At 46.9% G+C, this 14189-nt stretch overlaps 1 protein-coding gene across 1 annotated transcript in view; it reads right to left on the reverse strand.

Annotated features, from left to right (window-relative positions):
• Window positions 1–9687, reverse strand: part of HACD3 (3-hydroxyacyl-CoA dehydratase 3) — a 33770-nt gene extending 24083 nt beyond the window's left edge. The window contains exon 1 of the mRNA XM_049778720.1: window positions 9590–9687. Within this exon, the coding sequence (XP_049634677.1) occupies window positions 9590–9676 (87 nt within the window). The 5' untranslated portion in view covers window positions 9677–9687. The remainder of the gene's footprint in view (window positions 1–9589) is intronic.
• Between the last annotated feature and the right edge of the window lie 4502 nt (window positions 9688–14189).

Here is a 14189-nt window from a genome sequence, read left to right on the forward strand (position 1 = left end):
TGTGGAGAGAAAGAAACTCTTATCCACTGCTGGTGGGAATGCTGTCTAGTCCAATCATTATGGAAAGCGATATGAAGATTACTCCAAAAACTGGAAATTGAGCTCCCATACAATCCAGCTATACCACAATACCACTATCCTAGGAACACAAAAACACAATACAAAAATCCCTTCCTTACACCTATATTTATTGCAGCACTATTTACCATAGCCAGACTCTGGAAACAACCAAGATGCCCTTCAATATATGAATTGCTAAAGAAACTGTGGTACATATACACAATGAAATATTATGCAACCATCAGGAGAGATGAAGTCATGAAATTTTCCTATACATGGATGTACATGGAATCTATTATGCTGAGTGAAATAAGTCAGAAAGAGAGATATAGACACAGAATAGTCTCACTCATCTATGGGTTTTAAGAAAAATAAAAGACATTCTTGCAATAATTTTCAGAGACAAAAGAAGAGGGCTGGAAGTTCCAGCTCACTACATGAAGCTCACCACGAAGAGGAATGAGTACAGCTAGAGAAATAACTACATTGAGAACTATCATAGCAATGTGAATGAATGAGGGAAGTGGAAAGCCTGTCTAGAGTACAGGAGGGGGTAGGGTGGAGAGGAGGGAGATTTGGGACATTGAGGATGTGAAAGTTGCACTGGTGAAGGGGGGTGTTTTTTACATGACTGAATCCCAACCACAAACATGTTTGTAATCAAGGTATTTAAATAAAAATATTAATAAAAATATATAACCAAAAAAAAGAATAAAAGAAAATAATAAATTGGGCCCGGAGAGATAGCACAGCGGCGTTTGCCTTGCAAGCAGCCGATCCAGGACCAAAGGTGGTTGGTTCGAATCCCGGTGTCCCATATGGTCCCCCGTGCCTGCCAGGAGCTATTTCTGAGCAGACAGCCAGGAGTAACCCCTGAGCACTGCCGGGTGTGGCCCAAAAACCAAAATAATAATAATAATAATAATAATAATAATAATAATAATAATAATAATAATAATAATAATAAAAAATTAAAAAGAATGAATCTTCATAAAGGACACAACTCAAAAGTTTTGATAATTGACGCCAGAGAGATAGCACAGTGGTAAGGAGTTTGCCTTGCACGTGGCTAACCCAGGATGAAAGGTAGTTCGAATCCAGGCATCCCATATGGTCCCCCAAGCCTGCCAGGAGTGATTTCTGAGCGTAGAGCCAGGATTAACATTTGAGTGCTGCTGGGTGTGACCCCCCCCCAAAAAAAAGAGTGGATGGACTTATATAAACTTAATATGCATAAAACAGTCATAAAAAATGGACATGAAGTGCTCATACAACAACTATAGCTCTAGGAATTTTCCCAAAGTGTTGGAAAGCACTATAAAACTGCTTTTGTGATTGACTTTTTTTTTTTTTTTTTTTTTTTGGTTTTTCAGGCCACACCCGTTTGATGCTCTGGGGTTACTCCTGGCTAAGCACTCAGAAATTGCCCCTGGTTTGGGGGGACCATATGGGATGCCGGAGGAACGAACCGCAATCTTTCCTTGACTAGCGCTTGCAAGGCAGACACCTTACCTCTAGTGCCACGTCGCTGGCCCATCTGTTTGTATTTAAGTGTGTGTTTAATTGTGTGCTGATAGGATCAAACATAGTCCTGGCTGTGATCCTTGCTATAGTGAGAGGTTGCAGACCATGCTATGGTACTCTAAACACTTCATCTTTTTGCTTCCTGAGTACACCTTGTACACCTTGACTTGACGTGTTCCTACTCATACTTGTTGGAGCTTGTATCTGGCACAATACATATCTGGGACTTGGCCGTGAGCAAGGTACATGAGGTCCCTGCCAATGACCAATGATTGTACAGGGCTTCAGACACTTTTCTTGACTGAGTCCAACACTGATTTCATCTCTGGCATCACCAGAGTAATTCTCCTTGCTTCCAGCTCTGCCAGGAGTGATCCCTGAGCACAGAACCAGGAGTAAGCCTGGAGCATTGCTGGATGTGGTAATGCTCAGGGATTACAAAATTTAAAGAAAGGGGGGGGGGGCTGAAACAAAATAAAATCTTAAATGCCCAGGCTATGATAGAAGACTAATAATAAGGGTAAGAAAATTCCTCAAATAGTTTTGATAATAAATGTTAAGTGAAAAAGGGGAGTCAGAGCGGTAACGCTAGAGGTAAAGTGTCTGCCTTGCAAGCGCTAGCCTAGGATGGATTGCAGTTCGATCCCCCGGCATCCCATATGGTCCCAAGCCAGGAGTGATTTCTGAGCGTATAGCCAGGAGTAACCCCTGAGTGTCAAACAGGTGTGGCCCCCCCAAAAAACAAAACAAAACAAAACAAAACAAAAAAAAGTGAAAGGGGAGGCAAAAAAAAGTGAAAAAAGAAAAAGAAAAGAGGGGCCAGAGCAATAACAGTGGTATGGTACCTTGCAAGTGGCTGACCTCGGATAGATCCCGGGCATCTCATAATGTCCCCCAAGCCAGGAGTGATTTCTGAGCACAGAGCCAGGAGTAACCCCTGAGCATCACTGGGTGTGGCCCAAAAACAAAAAAAGAAAGAAAGAAAAAAAAAAAAAAAAAAGAAAAGAAAAGTAAAAAGAAAAGAAAAAGAGGGTGTGAGAGGTAGTACAGGGGTTAAGGCACTTTCCTACTTTCCTAGCAAATTGGCCTCTGACCCAATATTGCACTGCATGTGGTTCCAGGGATGATATCCAAGCACTGCTGGGTGTTATCCCACATCAACTCTCCCCCTGCCCACGAAAAATCCCACAAAGAGAAAAAGGAAAAGTAATGTCCCTGTATGAAGGTGACTTTGAGCAGAGATCTGGATGTTAAATTGTATGTTTTTATGGGACTTGAAAACAGCCACTGCCAAACTCCACAGTGAACACAAAGGATGAATTCAAATGGAAAACCAATACAAATAAAAAGAATTCTCTGTAAACCAAATATTATGGGTTCAATTTGGCCCTTCAGATGCTAATTTGTGGGGCCAGAGTGATAGCTCAGCGGTGGAACTAGGGTATTTGCCTTACACATGGTCAACCCAGGGCCAACCCTGGTTCAGTCCCCAGCATCCCATCTCATATGGTCCCCTGAGCCCTGCCAGGAGCAATCCTTGGGTGCAGAGTCAGGAGTATGCTCTGAGCATGTGACCCACCAAATTTCCCTCCCCCCCCAAAAAAATCAATAGGGGCTATGGCATGGTTCTGAGGCAAAGAAACTGCCTTGAAGGGACTGGAGAGATAGCACAGTGGTAGGGCATTTGCCTTGCAAGTGGCCAACCCAGAAACTGCCTTGAAAATGTGGAAGTTTGATCGCAGGTGCTTCCCACTGACACTAGGCACATTGGCAGCATCACTGCTGGTAGTGTGTGTGTGCTAGGGCCCACCTGGCAGCTCTAACTGGGCACCACAGCCAAGGAAGCAGCTAGACATACTAGATTCCACAATTAATAGTGGGGCCCATATAGTCCCCCAAGCCTGCCAGGTGTGATCAAAAAAAAAAAAAAAAAAACGGAGAGAGAGTTTATGTCTTGGGCCAGAGCAATAGTACAATGGGTAAGCACTTGCCTTGCATGCAGCCGACCTGGGTTCAATCCCCGGCGCCCCATATGGTCCACTGAGCCCACCATGAGTAGTCCTGTCTATGCGTCTTATTCTGAGCATTCCTCTCAGTTCAAAGGTCCTGAAGAGTCTCTGTTATATTTTCTGTAGTAGTTTTGCTGACTTTTATAAGCAGGGCCTTTGAGGCCAGAGGGATAGCACAGCGGTAGGGCATCTGCCTTGCACATGGCCAACTACAGACGGACCCTGGTTCGATTCCTGGAATCCCATATATCCCCCCGAGCCTGCCAGAGGCGATTTCTAAGTGCAGAGCCAGGAGTAACCCTGAGCACCGCCTGGTGTGACCCAAAAACCAAAATAAAAGAAAAATTAAAACAGGGACCAGAGCAGTGGTACAAGTGGTACGGCTAACCTAGGACAGACAGCGGTTCAATCCCCTGGCATCCCATATGGTCCCCCAAGCCAGGGGTGATTTCTAAGTGCATAGCCAGGACCCCTGAGCATCACCAGGTATGGCCCAAAAACAAAAACAAAACAAAGAAAAGAAAACAGGGCCTTTTATTCCATAACTTCAATTATACCATTCCCACCAGACTATTCTATTACTTTTTTTTGGGGGGGGGCACCTCCAGTGACACTCGGGGGTTACTCCTGGCTCTACACTCAGAAATCGCTCCTGGCAGGCTCAGGGGACCATATGGGATGCCGGAAATCGAACCCAGATCTGTCCTGGGTCGGCCATGTGCAAGGCAAACATCCTACTGCTGTGCTATCGCTCTTACTTTTTTTGTTGGTCTTATTGTTGTTGCTTTAGGGTCATGGAAGTTCATGAGGCTATTTCTTTTAGTGCTAGGTGACTATACAATGCTAGGGCGGGAACACGGGACTCCCACATACAACCCACATGTTCCAGCCCTTTGAACCATCTCTCCTACCCCAGTCTCTCTCTCTCTCTCTCTCTCTTTTTTTTTTTGGTTTTGTTTTTGGGCCACGCCCAGCGGATTACTCCTGGCTCTGCTCAGAAATCGCTCCTAGAAGGCAAGGGGACCATACGAGATTTGAACCACCACCGTTGGTCCTGGGTGGGAGCTTTCAAGGCAAATGCCCTACCACTGAGCTATCTCTCCAGCCCCGCCCTAGTCTCTCTTGAGAGGACAAAAACCCCTGACACTCCTATTGGAGTGCAAACAGTTCTGCACTTTGTACGCATACAGTTCAAACAGAACAGAAACCTCAACAGATGAACAAACGCTTCAGCAACTATGGCTGTTGGCACAAACCTCTCCAATTCGCTTACTCTGAAAATAATTTCTGTACTCTTTTTTTTAAAAGTAAGGAGCCCTGGCCCTAGGGACTTCAGCTGGCCTCTGCCAAAGCTACAATGTACAGAGCAGAGAACATGTGACAACATGACAGTTCTCTGGAGACTCAGAAATGGAGGGGAACAGACTGGATGCTCAACTAAAATTAAAAAATTCACACTGAGGGGCCGGAGAGATTACATGGCATTTGCCTTGCAGGCAGGTCAGTGGTTTGAATCCCGGCATCCCATATGGTCCCCTGAGCCTGCCAGAAGTGATTTCTGAGCATAGAGCCAGAGGAACCCCTGAGCACTGCCGAGTGTGACCCAAAAAAACAAAACAAAACAAAAAAAAAAATTCACACTGAGTTCAAGAGGTAGCAGGCAGAGTGCTTGCCTTCATGTAGATGACCTGGGTTTTATCCCTAGTACTACATATGGTTTCTTGAGCCCAACAATAGCAAGCACTGAATCAAAATAAAGAACTGAGCACAGCTGGGATTGCCCCCTACCACAAAATAAAATAAAATAAAATAAAAAGTTAAATACACTATAAACAACAGGGGCAGTAGAAAGCTGTCCAACAACCCAGTACTAAGTTTCAAGTCAGATCAGAGTAGATAGTAAAGTTTTCATTGCACAAATAAAATAAAATGAAGTGCTTCACTCTGAGCCAGAATCACTGGTTTCACAATGATTCACAGGCTCTGCATGAAACTGCATTTTTTTTTTAAACTGCAACCTTGACATTCAGAAGCAGGGCTGGTAATCACAGCCTTGGCCACTTCATTCTATTATTGGGCATAAACTATCTCCCAGTACCAACCTAAAGGGGTTTTGAAATTTTGACAAAGGACATGTCATTGTGTAAGCACATACAGAAATATGATGCACATACAGTTCACACGATGCCACCCCCATACTGCCAGGTACTCACACACTGCCAGACACCCACACATTACCAGACACCTCTCCTATCCTGAGCACAGTGAGGAGCTGCTTCTCTTCTCACCCAAGTTCATGTTTGTGCTTGTTTCTCCTCCCCAAGAGATAAGATTTACTCAGCGACTCAACCCCAGAGTTGCCTCACTTCAAGCAAAATTTAATCTACATTGAACTCCGACACTGCCCTAGTCACCAAGCCCTAAATCCTATGAGCAGTCCTGAAATCTTCTTAAGGAGCCTCAAGATAGGTGAGGGAACTGTCCCTTGATGCAAGGAGTGATGAAACCGGATAGGTAGGTCCTGAGTCTAGCTATGGAGTGTTGAAACTAAACAAAGTCAGACACCAGGCTGAAGGTCCTCTATGTCTTACAGTTCTCTCAACTTCAAGTTTGACAATAATATGTAATCTCTTTTTTTTTTTTTTTTTTTTTTGATTTTTGGTTTTTGGGCCACATCTGGCGGCACTCAGGGATTACTCTTGGATATCTGCTCAGAAATCTCTCCTGGCAAGCTCAGGGAACCATATGGGAGGCGGGGATTCAAACCAAGTTTGATCCTGGGTCGGCTGTTTGCAAGGCAAATGCCCTATGCTGTGCGATCTCTCCAGCCCTTGTAATTTCATTTCTAAACAAAAAAAGAGACAACAAATTCCTTTTATATTTAATATTAATCTCCAATTCAACGGATAAATTACTCTTGTACAAAACATTTGTGTTGCTATAAGACAAGCTGCCTTCCAGAAAACTTTGCACTTGAAAAAGTCATGTCTTGGGGCCGGGCGGTGGCACTAGAGGTAAGGTGCCTGCCTTGCCTGTGCTAGCCTTGGACAGACCGCGGTTCGATCCCCCGGCGTCCCATATGGTCCCCCAAGCCAGGAGCAACTTCTGAGCGCATAGCCAGGAGTAACCCCTGAGCGTTACCGGGTGTGGCCCAAAAACAAACAAAAAAAAAAGTCACGTCTCAATCATCATTGTAAATCTTGACAGGTGGTAGATTTTATTTTACGAATAACGTTGAAAGATAGGGTTTTAAAAAATAAAAAGAAAGAAAGAAAGATAAGGTTTGGGAGCTATAGCTGGCTGTGTTAAGGGCTTATTCCTGACTGGTCTCAATGACCATATGGAGTAACGCAGATTAAACTCAGGTCAGGCCTCCTTAACGGCAAGCACCCGACTGGCTGTACTATGGCTCAGACCATATTAACATGTTACTTCTAAACTATAACTAAAGCTGCAACGTCAGAATTACAGGTGGGAAATTTTTTTAAAGAGCCTAAGTGAAAAAAATTTCCCCACTTGAAAAAGGGAATTTTCTCTGGGTCAGACCATAGTACAATAGGTAGGGTTTTGCCTTGCACAAGCCATCCTAGTTTCAATACCCAGTACTCCATGTGGCCGCCAAGACCACAAGAAATCATTCCTTAGCAAAGAGTCAGGATAAAGCCCTGGGAACCTCTCCAAAATTTGTGCAACTAATTTTTCTTTTCACAAACACTCCATTCCCCAAAAAAACACCTTTTTTATTAATGCATCCCATAACATTACAGATTACATGTCTTTAAATTGTAGGACACATCTGGAGGGGGTCAGGTGTGAGTTTACTTGGTTTAATTTAATGCTTGAGTTCTTAAAGAGAATGTCACATATTCTGAACTTTTGGGGGGGGGGGTAGGGGATTGTTTTGGGGCCACACCCAAGCGGTGCTCAGGGCTTATTCCTGGCTTTGCTCTCAAGAATTACTCCTGGCGGTATTCAGATGTAGGGGATGGAAAGCATGTCAGCACCTCAAGGAATACCAACAGACTGCTTTCTTTGGCACCCTAGAAGGCATGCACAGAGATATGGAGGCTCAGGGGTCTAGCGATGGCCACAATTCAGGAGGTGTTGGCTTGTTCTCAGGGCAAGCGTTGGAATCAAACATAGTTGTTCAATGTACTAGGATAAACATGGAAGAATGAACTTCTGACTGATTACTGACAAACTCTCTAAATGGAGACTTTTGATCCCCACCTATAAAATACGTTGGGTTTTTTTCCCCCTTTTTATTAAACACCCTGGAAAAACAAAAAAGCACTGACATGTATCCATTCTCTGATGGAAACACATCCATCAACCTGGCCTAACATACAAAATGGCAGCACAAGGAGGCACTCAGAGGCTTTCTGGCCAGGACAGCCTTGGCTCCTCCAACAGTTGAAGCTGAAGACGCTGCACTCTCACCCGAGAAGGCATGCACAGAGATAAGGAGGCTCAGGGGTCTAGCGATGGCCACAATTTAGGAGGTGTTGGCTTGTTCTCTGGGCAAGGGTTTGTATGAAACATAGTTGTTCACTGTACTAGGATAAACTTCCGATTGATTATTTGCAAACTCTCTAAATGGAGACTTTGATCCCCACCTATAAAATACGTTGGGTTTTTTCCCCCCTTTTTATTAAAACACCCTGGAAAAAACAAAAAAGCACTGACATGTATCCATTCTCTGATGGAAACACATCCATCAACCTGGCCTAACATACGAAATGGCAGCGCAAGGAGGCACTCAGAGGCTTTCTGGCCAGGACAGCCTTGGCTCCTCCAACAGTTGAAGCTGAAGACGCTGCACTCTCACCCGAGAAGGCATGCACAGAGATATGGAGGTTCAGGGGTCTAGCGATGGCCACAATTCAAGAGGTGTTGGCTTGTTCTCAGGGCAAGGGTTTGTATCAAACATAGTTGTTCAATATACTAGGATAAACATGGAAGAATGAACTTCCTATTGATTATTGACAAACTCTCTAAATGGAGACTTTGATCCCCACCTATAAAATATGTTGGGTTTTTTCCCCCTTTTTATTAAAACACCCTGGAAGAACAAAAAAGCACTGACATGGATCCATTCTCTGATGGAAACACATCCATCAACCTGGCCTAACATACGAAATGGCAGCACAAGGAGGCACTCAAGAGGCTTTCTGGCCAGGACAGCCTTGGCTCCTCCAACAGTTGAAGCTGAAGACGCTGAAGAGGCATGCACAAAGATATGGAGGTTCAGGGGTCTAGCGATGGCCACAATTCAGGAGGTGTTGGCTTGTTCCCAGGGCAAGGGTTGGTATCAAACATAGTTGCTCACTGTACTAGGATAAACATGGAAGAATGAACTTCCTATTGATTATTGACAAACTCTCTAAATGGAGACTTTGATCCCCACCTATAAAATACGTTGGGTTTTTTTCCCCCTTTTTATTAAAACACCCTGGAAGAACCAAAAAGCACTGACATGTATCCATTCTCTGATGGAAACACATCCATCAACCTGGCCTAACATACGAAATGGCAGCACAAGGAGGCACTCAGAGGCTTTCTGGCCAGGACAGCCTTGGCTCCTCCAACAGTTGAAGCTGCACTCTCACCCGAGAAGGCATGCACAGAGAAGATTCGGGGGCCTCAGGGGCCTTGCGATGGCCGCAGTTTGGGAGGGGCTGGCTTGTTCCCAGGGCAGGAGTTGGGGGCCCAACAGGGGTGTGCAATGCGCTGAAGTTCTCCATGCAAACCGGGCAAGAACCTGCACACTCCTCCTTCCTGCAGCCCAGCTGCAATCTCATCAGCGGAGAATCAGGAGCTTGGGGGAGGCCCTGGGTGGGGGCGAGGCCCACCTGCGGCCGTCAGAACCCCAGGGGGGCTTTCCGGGACCTCCCTGGACCTCCTGCATGCTCCCGAGGGTCAGGCCACAGCCGGTCAGGCTGCGGGGAGCCGGGGAGGGCGCCCCGCGTTCCCCAGGCCCCGGGGCGCGATCTGACCTGCACGTCGCTCAGCTCCACGCGCAGGTACAGCTCGCGGTGGCGCTGGGCCCAGTAGACATGCGGCGTCAGCACCTGGGGCTCCATGGCCGGGCGGCCCAGCGGACGCGGCGCCCTCCCTGCGGCCTCGCTCCCGAGTGCGAGCGCGGAGCCGACCCAACCGAGCGGTGCTGTCCAGACGCCCCACGCCGGGGCCGCGCATGCGCAGCGCGAGCCGGCGGCGAGGGGCGGGACTTGTGCGTGACGACTGGCGTGACGTCCTCTGCCGGCATCGCGCTCCGCGGCGAGTCTGAGCCCCCAGACGGCCCACGCCGGGGCCGCGCATGCGCAGACACGAGCGGGAGGCGGCGCAGGCCAGAGCGCCGAGAGCCGGCGGCGAGGGCGGGACTTGTGCGTGACATCTGACGTGACGTCCTCCGCCGGCTTTCGTGCCGGAGCCGCGCATGCGCAGAGGCAAGTGGGGCGTGGCGTGGACGTGAGCGCCGAGAGCCCGCAGAGAAGGGCGGGGCTTTGCGTGACGTCGTGGCGTGACGTCTTCCGTCGGCATCGCGCTCCGCGGCGGCTCTGAGCCCCCAGACGCCCGACGCCGGGGCCGTGCATGTGCAGAGACGAGTAGGGGGCGTGGCGCGGGAATTGAGCGCCGAAAGCCCGGGCGAAGGGCGGGGCTGTGTGCGTGACGTCCTGGCGTGACGCCATCCGCCGGAGTTGGCCTTGCACGCAGCCTATTCAGGAAGGACAGTGCTATATGTATATATAATGTATAATGTATATTATTTATATGCATTTATGAAATATTTATATTTTATATAAAATATATTTATATATTTGCATACATATGATACATTTCTCTTTTTTTTGGTGTTTGGCTCTTCGCTCAGAAATTGCTCCTGGCAGGCTCGGCAGACCATATGGGTTGCCAGGATTCGAACCACCAACCTTCTGCATGCAAGGCAAACATCTTACCTCCATGCTATCTCTCTGGCCCTCCTTTCTTTTCTTTCTTTCTCTCCTTCCTTCCTTCCTTCCTTCCTTCCTTCCTTCCTTCCTTCCTTCCTTCCTTCCTTCCTTCCTTCCTTCCTCCTTCCTTCCTTCCTTTCTGGGTTCCTCCTGGCTCTGCACTCAGAAATCACTCCTGGCCTACTGGCAGGCTCAGGGGAACCATATGGGATGCCGAGATTTGAACCACCATCCTTCTGCATGCAAGGCAAATGCCCTAAATGCCCTATCTTCGTGCTATCTCTCCAGCCCCTGTGTTTGGATTTTTGTGTCACTCAAAAACCAAACACACACACACACACACACACACACACACAATTTATTTTATTTTACTTTGGTATTTGGATTTTTTTGCGGTCACACCCAGCAGCACTCAGGGGTTACTCCGCTCTACGCTCAGAAATCGCTCCAGGTAGGCATGGGGAACCATATCGGATGCCAGGATTCGAACCACCGTTCATCCTGGGCTGCTTGCAAGGCAAATGCCCTACCGCTGTGCTATCTCTCCGACCCCTGAGAAACAATGTTTAACTCAACTCACTTCTCATTGTTTCAGATATTGCCTAGGACTAGTTGCAATCCAGTAGAACAGTGCAGGAAAATTGTCGTTTCAAAAAGACCTTTCCGGCCAGAGCAGTAGTATAGCAGGTATGACTTTTGTCTTGTAGGAAAACGACCATCCATCCATCCCCAGCATCCTAGATGGTCCCCTGAGTAGTATCTCCAAAGTGAGACCAGAGACAGAAGTGAACTCTGAGCACCACTGGGTGTGTGTGGTAGGGAGAAAACACATCACTAATTTGTCTAAACTATCATCTCGAATCAATTTGCCAGAACAAGCAATGCTGCTATGAAAATCAAGCTTCTGGGCAAATTCAGACTTTGAGCTGAGAGGTGGCTTAGTGGTCAGCTGTCATGTTTTACATGTGTGAAATCCTGGGTTCCATACTCACCCTGCAAACATACACAACAGCAAAAACACAAAACTTTTTTGTCAGTTCTGCTAGCATTCATACCTTTAGCAAAGTACTGAGCTCAGTACTGTAGAGATGAAGTTAAATGAAGTTCTGATCTCAGAAAACATTTTTGGGGGGATTGGTTTTGGGGTCACACCCGGCAGAGCTCAGGGGTTACTCAGAGCTCAGAAATCACTCCTTGCAGGCTCAGGGACCATATAGGATGCCAAGGATCAAACCCAGGTTGGCAGCATGCAAGGCAAACACCCTTCCCACTGTGCTATCATTCCAGCCCCTCAGGAAACATAACTCAACAGGTGATTTTTATAAAATGAAAATTTTTTTTCTGTTGGCTGTGTTGAGCACACAAAGAAAGAGGAAGCAGGGGCCAGAAAGATAACACAGCAGTGTAGTGTTTGCCTTACAGATAGCCAAGCCGGACAAACGCAGGTTCCATCCCCTGCATCTCATATAATCTGCGGAACCTGCCAGGAGCGATTTCTGAGTGCAGAGCCAGGAGTAAACCCTGAGTGCGCCAGGTGTGGCACAAAAACAAAACAAAACAAGAAAGAAGCAGCAGAAGGGAGGGCTCTTGCATACTACCAACCTAGATTTAATCCCAGTAACCCATATGTTTCAGGGGTGATTGAGTCTTGAATGCAGACCACCACCATGTATGGCCCAAAATAACCCCTCAAAAAGAAATAGAAAGCTGGAAGCAGAATGGTGGAAGCCAGAATCAGGCATTTGAGAGCAAGACAGTGAACTGTAAAACTCCTCAGAACAAGAGCAGAGGAAGAGAGGTGGGGGTGGGGTGGGGGGTAACACACAGAAGTGGGTCAAACATGAAACAATATGGAAAGTTATGGGTACAGAGGATTTGGAGTATAGGGAGAGGTTAGTCTAGAACAGAAAAAGCAATTAGGAAATGTATTAAGAAAGGTTTGTTGGGCCGGCGAGGTGGCGCTAGAGGCAAGGTGTCTGCCTTGCAAGCGCTAGCCAAGGAAAGGACCACGGTTCGATCCCCCGGCGTCCCATATGGTCCCCCCAAGCCAGGGGCAATTTCTGAGCGCTTAGCCAGGAATAACCCCTGAGCATCAAACGGGTGTGGCCCGAAAAACCAAAAAAAAAAAAAAAGAAAGGTTTTGTTTGCTTCAGTGGAGTGTTTGTACTAAACCCCACAGACAGAGAGCCATGAAGTGTTCAAAATGGGATATTAGGACTAACAAATATGTGGTTATAGGAGTGCCTGGCAAAGGGGAGGACTCAGTTCTATGCAAAGTAGTGGATGGTGTTGAAATCGCCATATGAGAGATAGGAACAATAACCTTAAAAGTCCCGAATTTTATTGGTTTCGGGGCCACACCCACAAAGCTGAGGGATTACTCCCAGCTCTCTTCTCAGAGGCCATTTCTGACCTTGTGGAACATATTTGGCATTGTTGACTGTATTTGGGTCAGCCCTGTGCAAGGCAAGTGTTTTTTTCTTTTCTTTTTCTTTTTTTTTTTTTTTTTTTTTTTTTTGGTTTTTGGGTCACACCCAGCAACGCTCAGGGGTTACAACTCCTGGCTCCATCCTGGGACCATATGGAATGCCAGGATTCAAACCACCGACCTTCTGCATCCAAGGCAAACGCTTTACCTCCATGCTATCTCTCCGGCCCCTGGCATCACTTCTTTCACTGTTTTATTTTAGTTCCAGGGGCGGATATCTGGCTGTGTTCAGAACTTATTCCTGGATAAGAGCTCAGAGATCACTCCTAGCAGTGCCCAGAGGACCATATGCTGTGACAGGGATCAAACCAGGGTGGCAAGCACCTCTCCTGTGGCAAGTCAGCCCCTGAAGAGGTTGACTGATGGAGGGATGGAGGATGAGGCCTTTCTCCTCCAGCTCAGACCACGTGTCTGTTACCCTGTTTAGTCGGCGATTCTGAGGTGAATGCGGCGGGAAGAAAGCCAACAGGCAGTCAGGCTTCCGAAGAAAACAGCTCTTTATTCTGTGAAGAGGCCAAAGCCAAAAGGCCTAAGAATAGGCCACAGGAAAAAAGCCCCTCACCTTCCACAGACCCTTGCTTTTATGCCCCAGAATCAGGTTCCACCCAATGGTGGGATCAGGTACCACTCAATGGTGGTAGCAGAATCAGGTACCACCCTAGAGTGGGAGCAGAATGCCAGGTCACACCCTAGGGTAGAGCACAATCACCGATCAGAGTAGGGTCAGTAACATAATAATCCCATTAAAATGTTTACATACACAACACTCTCCCTCTGTTTTATCTTGCCAACCCCAAATAAATATCTTTTTTGGTGGTTTGAGGGCCATACCGAATGGTGTTTAGCGCTTATACCTAGCACTATGCTCAGATCATTCTAAACAGGGTTTCATGGGTCAAATGTGGTGCCAAGGATAGAATTGGGGTATGCCACTTTACATTCTATGTCCCTAAAGTAAACATTTTTAAATTGGAACCAAAATAATACTACAGAAAACAGATGCTAACATAGTACGTGGCTGGCCTAGGGTCCACATGGCCCTAGACCCCCCCCCCCCAGGGTCCACCTGGCCTGCTAGGAGTAATCCCTGAGCAATGCCAGGTGTGACCCAAATATCAAGAAAAAAAATTTTTTTTTTGGTTTTTGGGCCACACC

This window comes from Suncus etruscus, chromosome 1 (assembly GCF_024139225.1).
Source record: "Suncus etruscus isolate mSunEtr1 chromosome 1, mSunEtr1.pri.cur, whole genome shotgun sequence".
Classification (NCBI taxonomy): Eukaryota; Metazoa; Chordata; class Mammalia; order Eulipotyphla; family Soricidae; genus Suncus; species Suncus etruscus.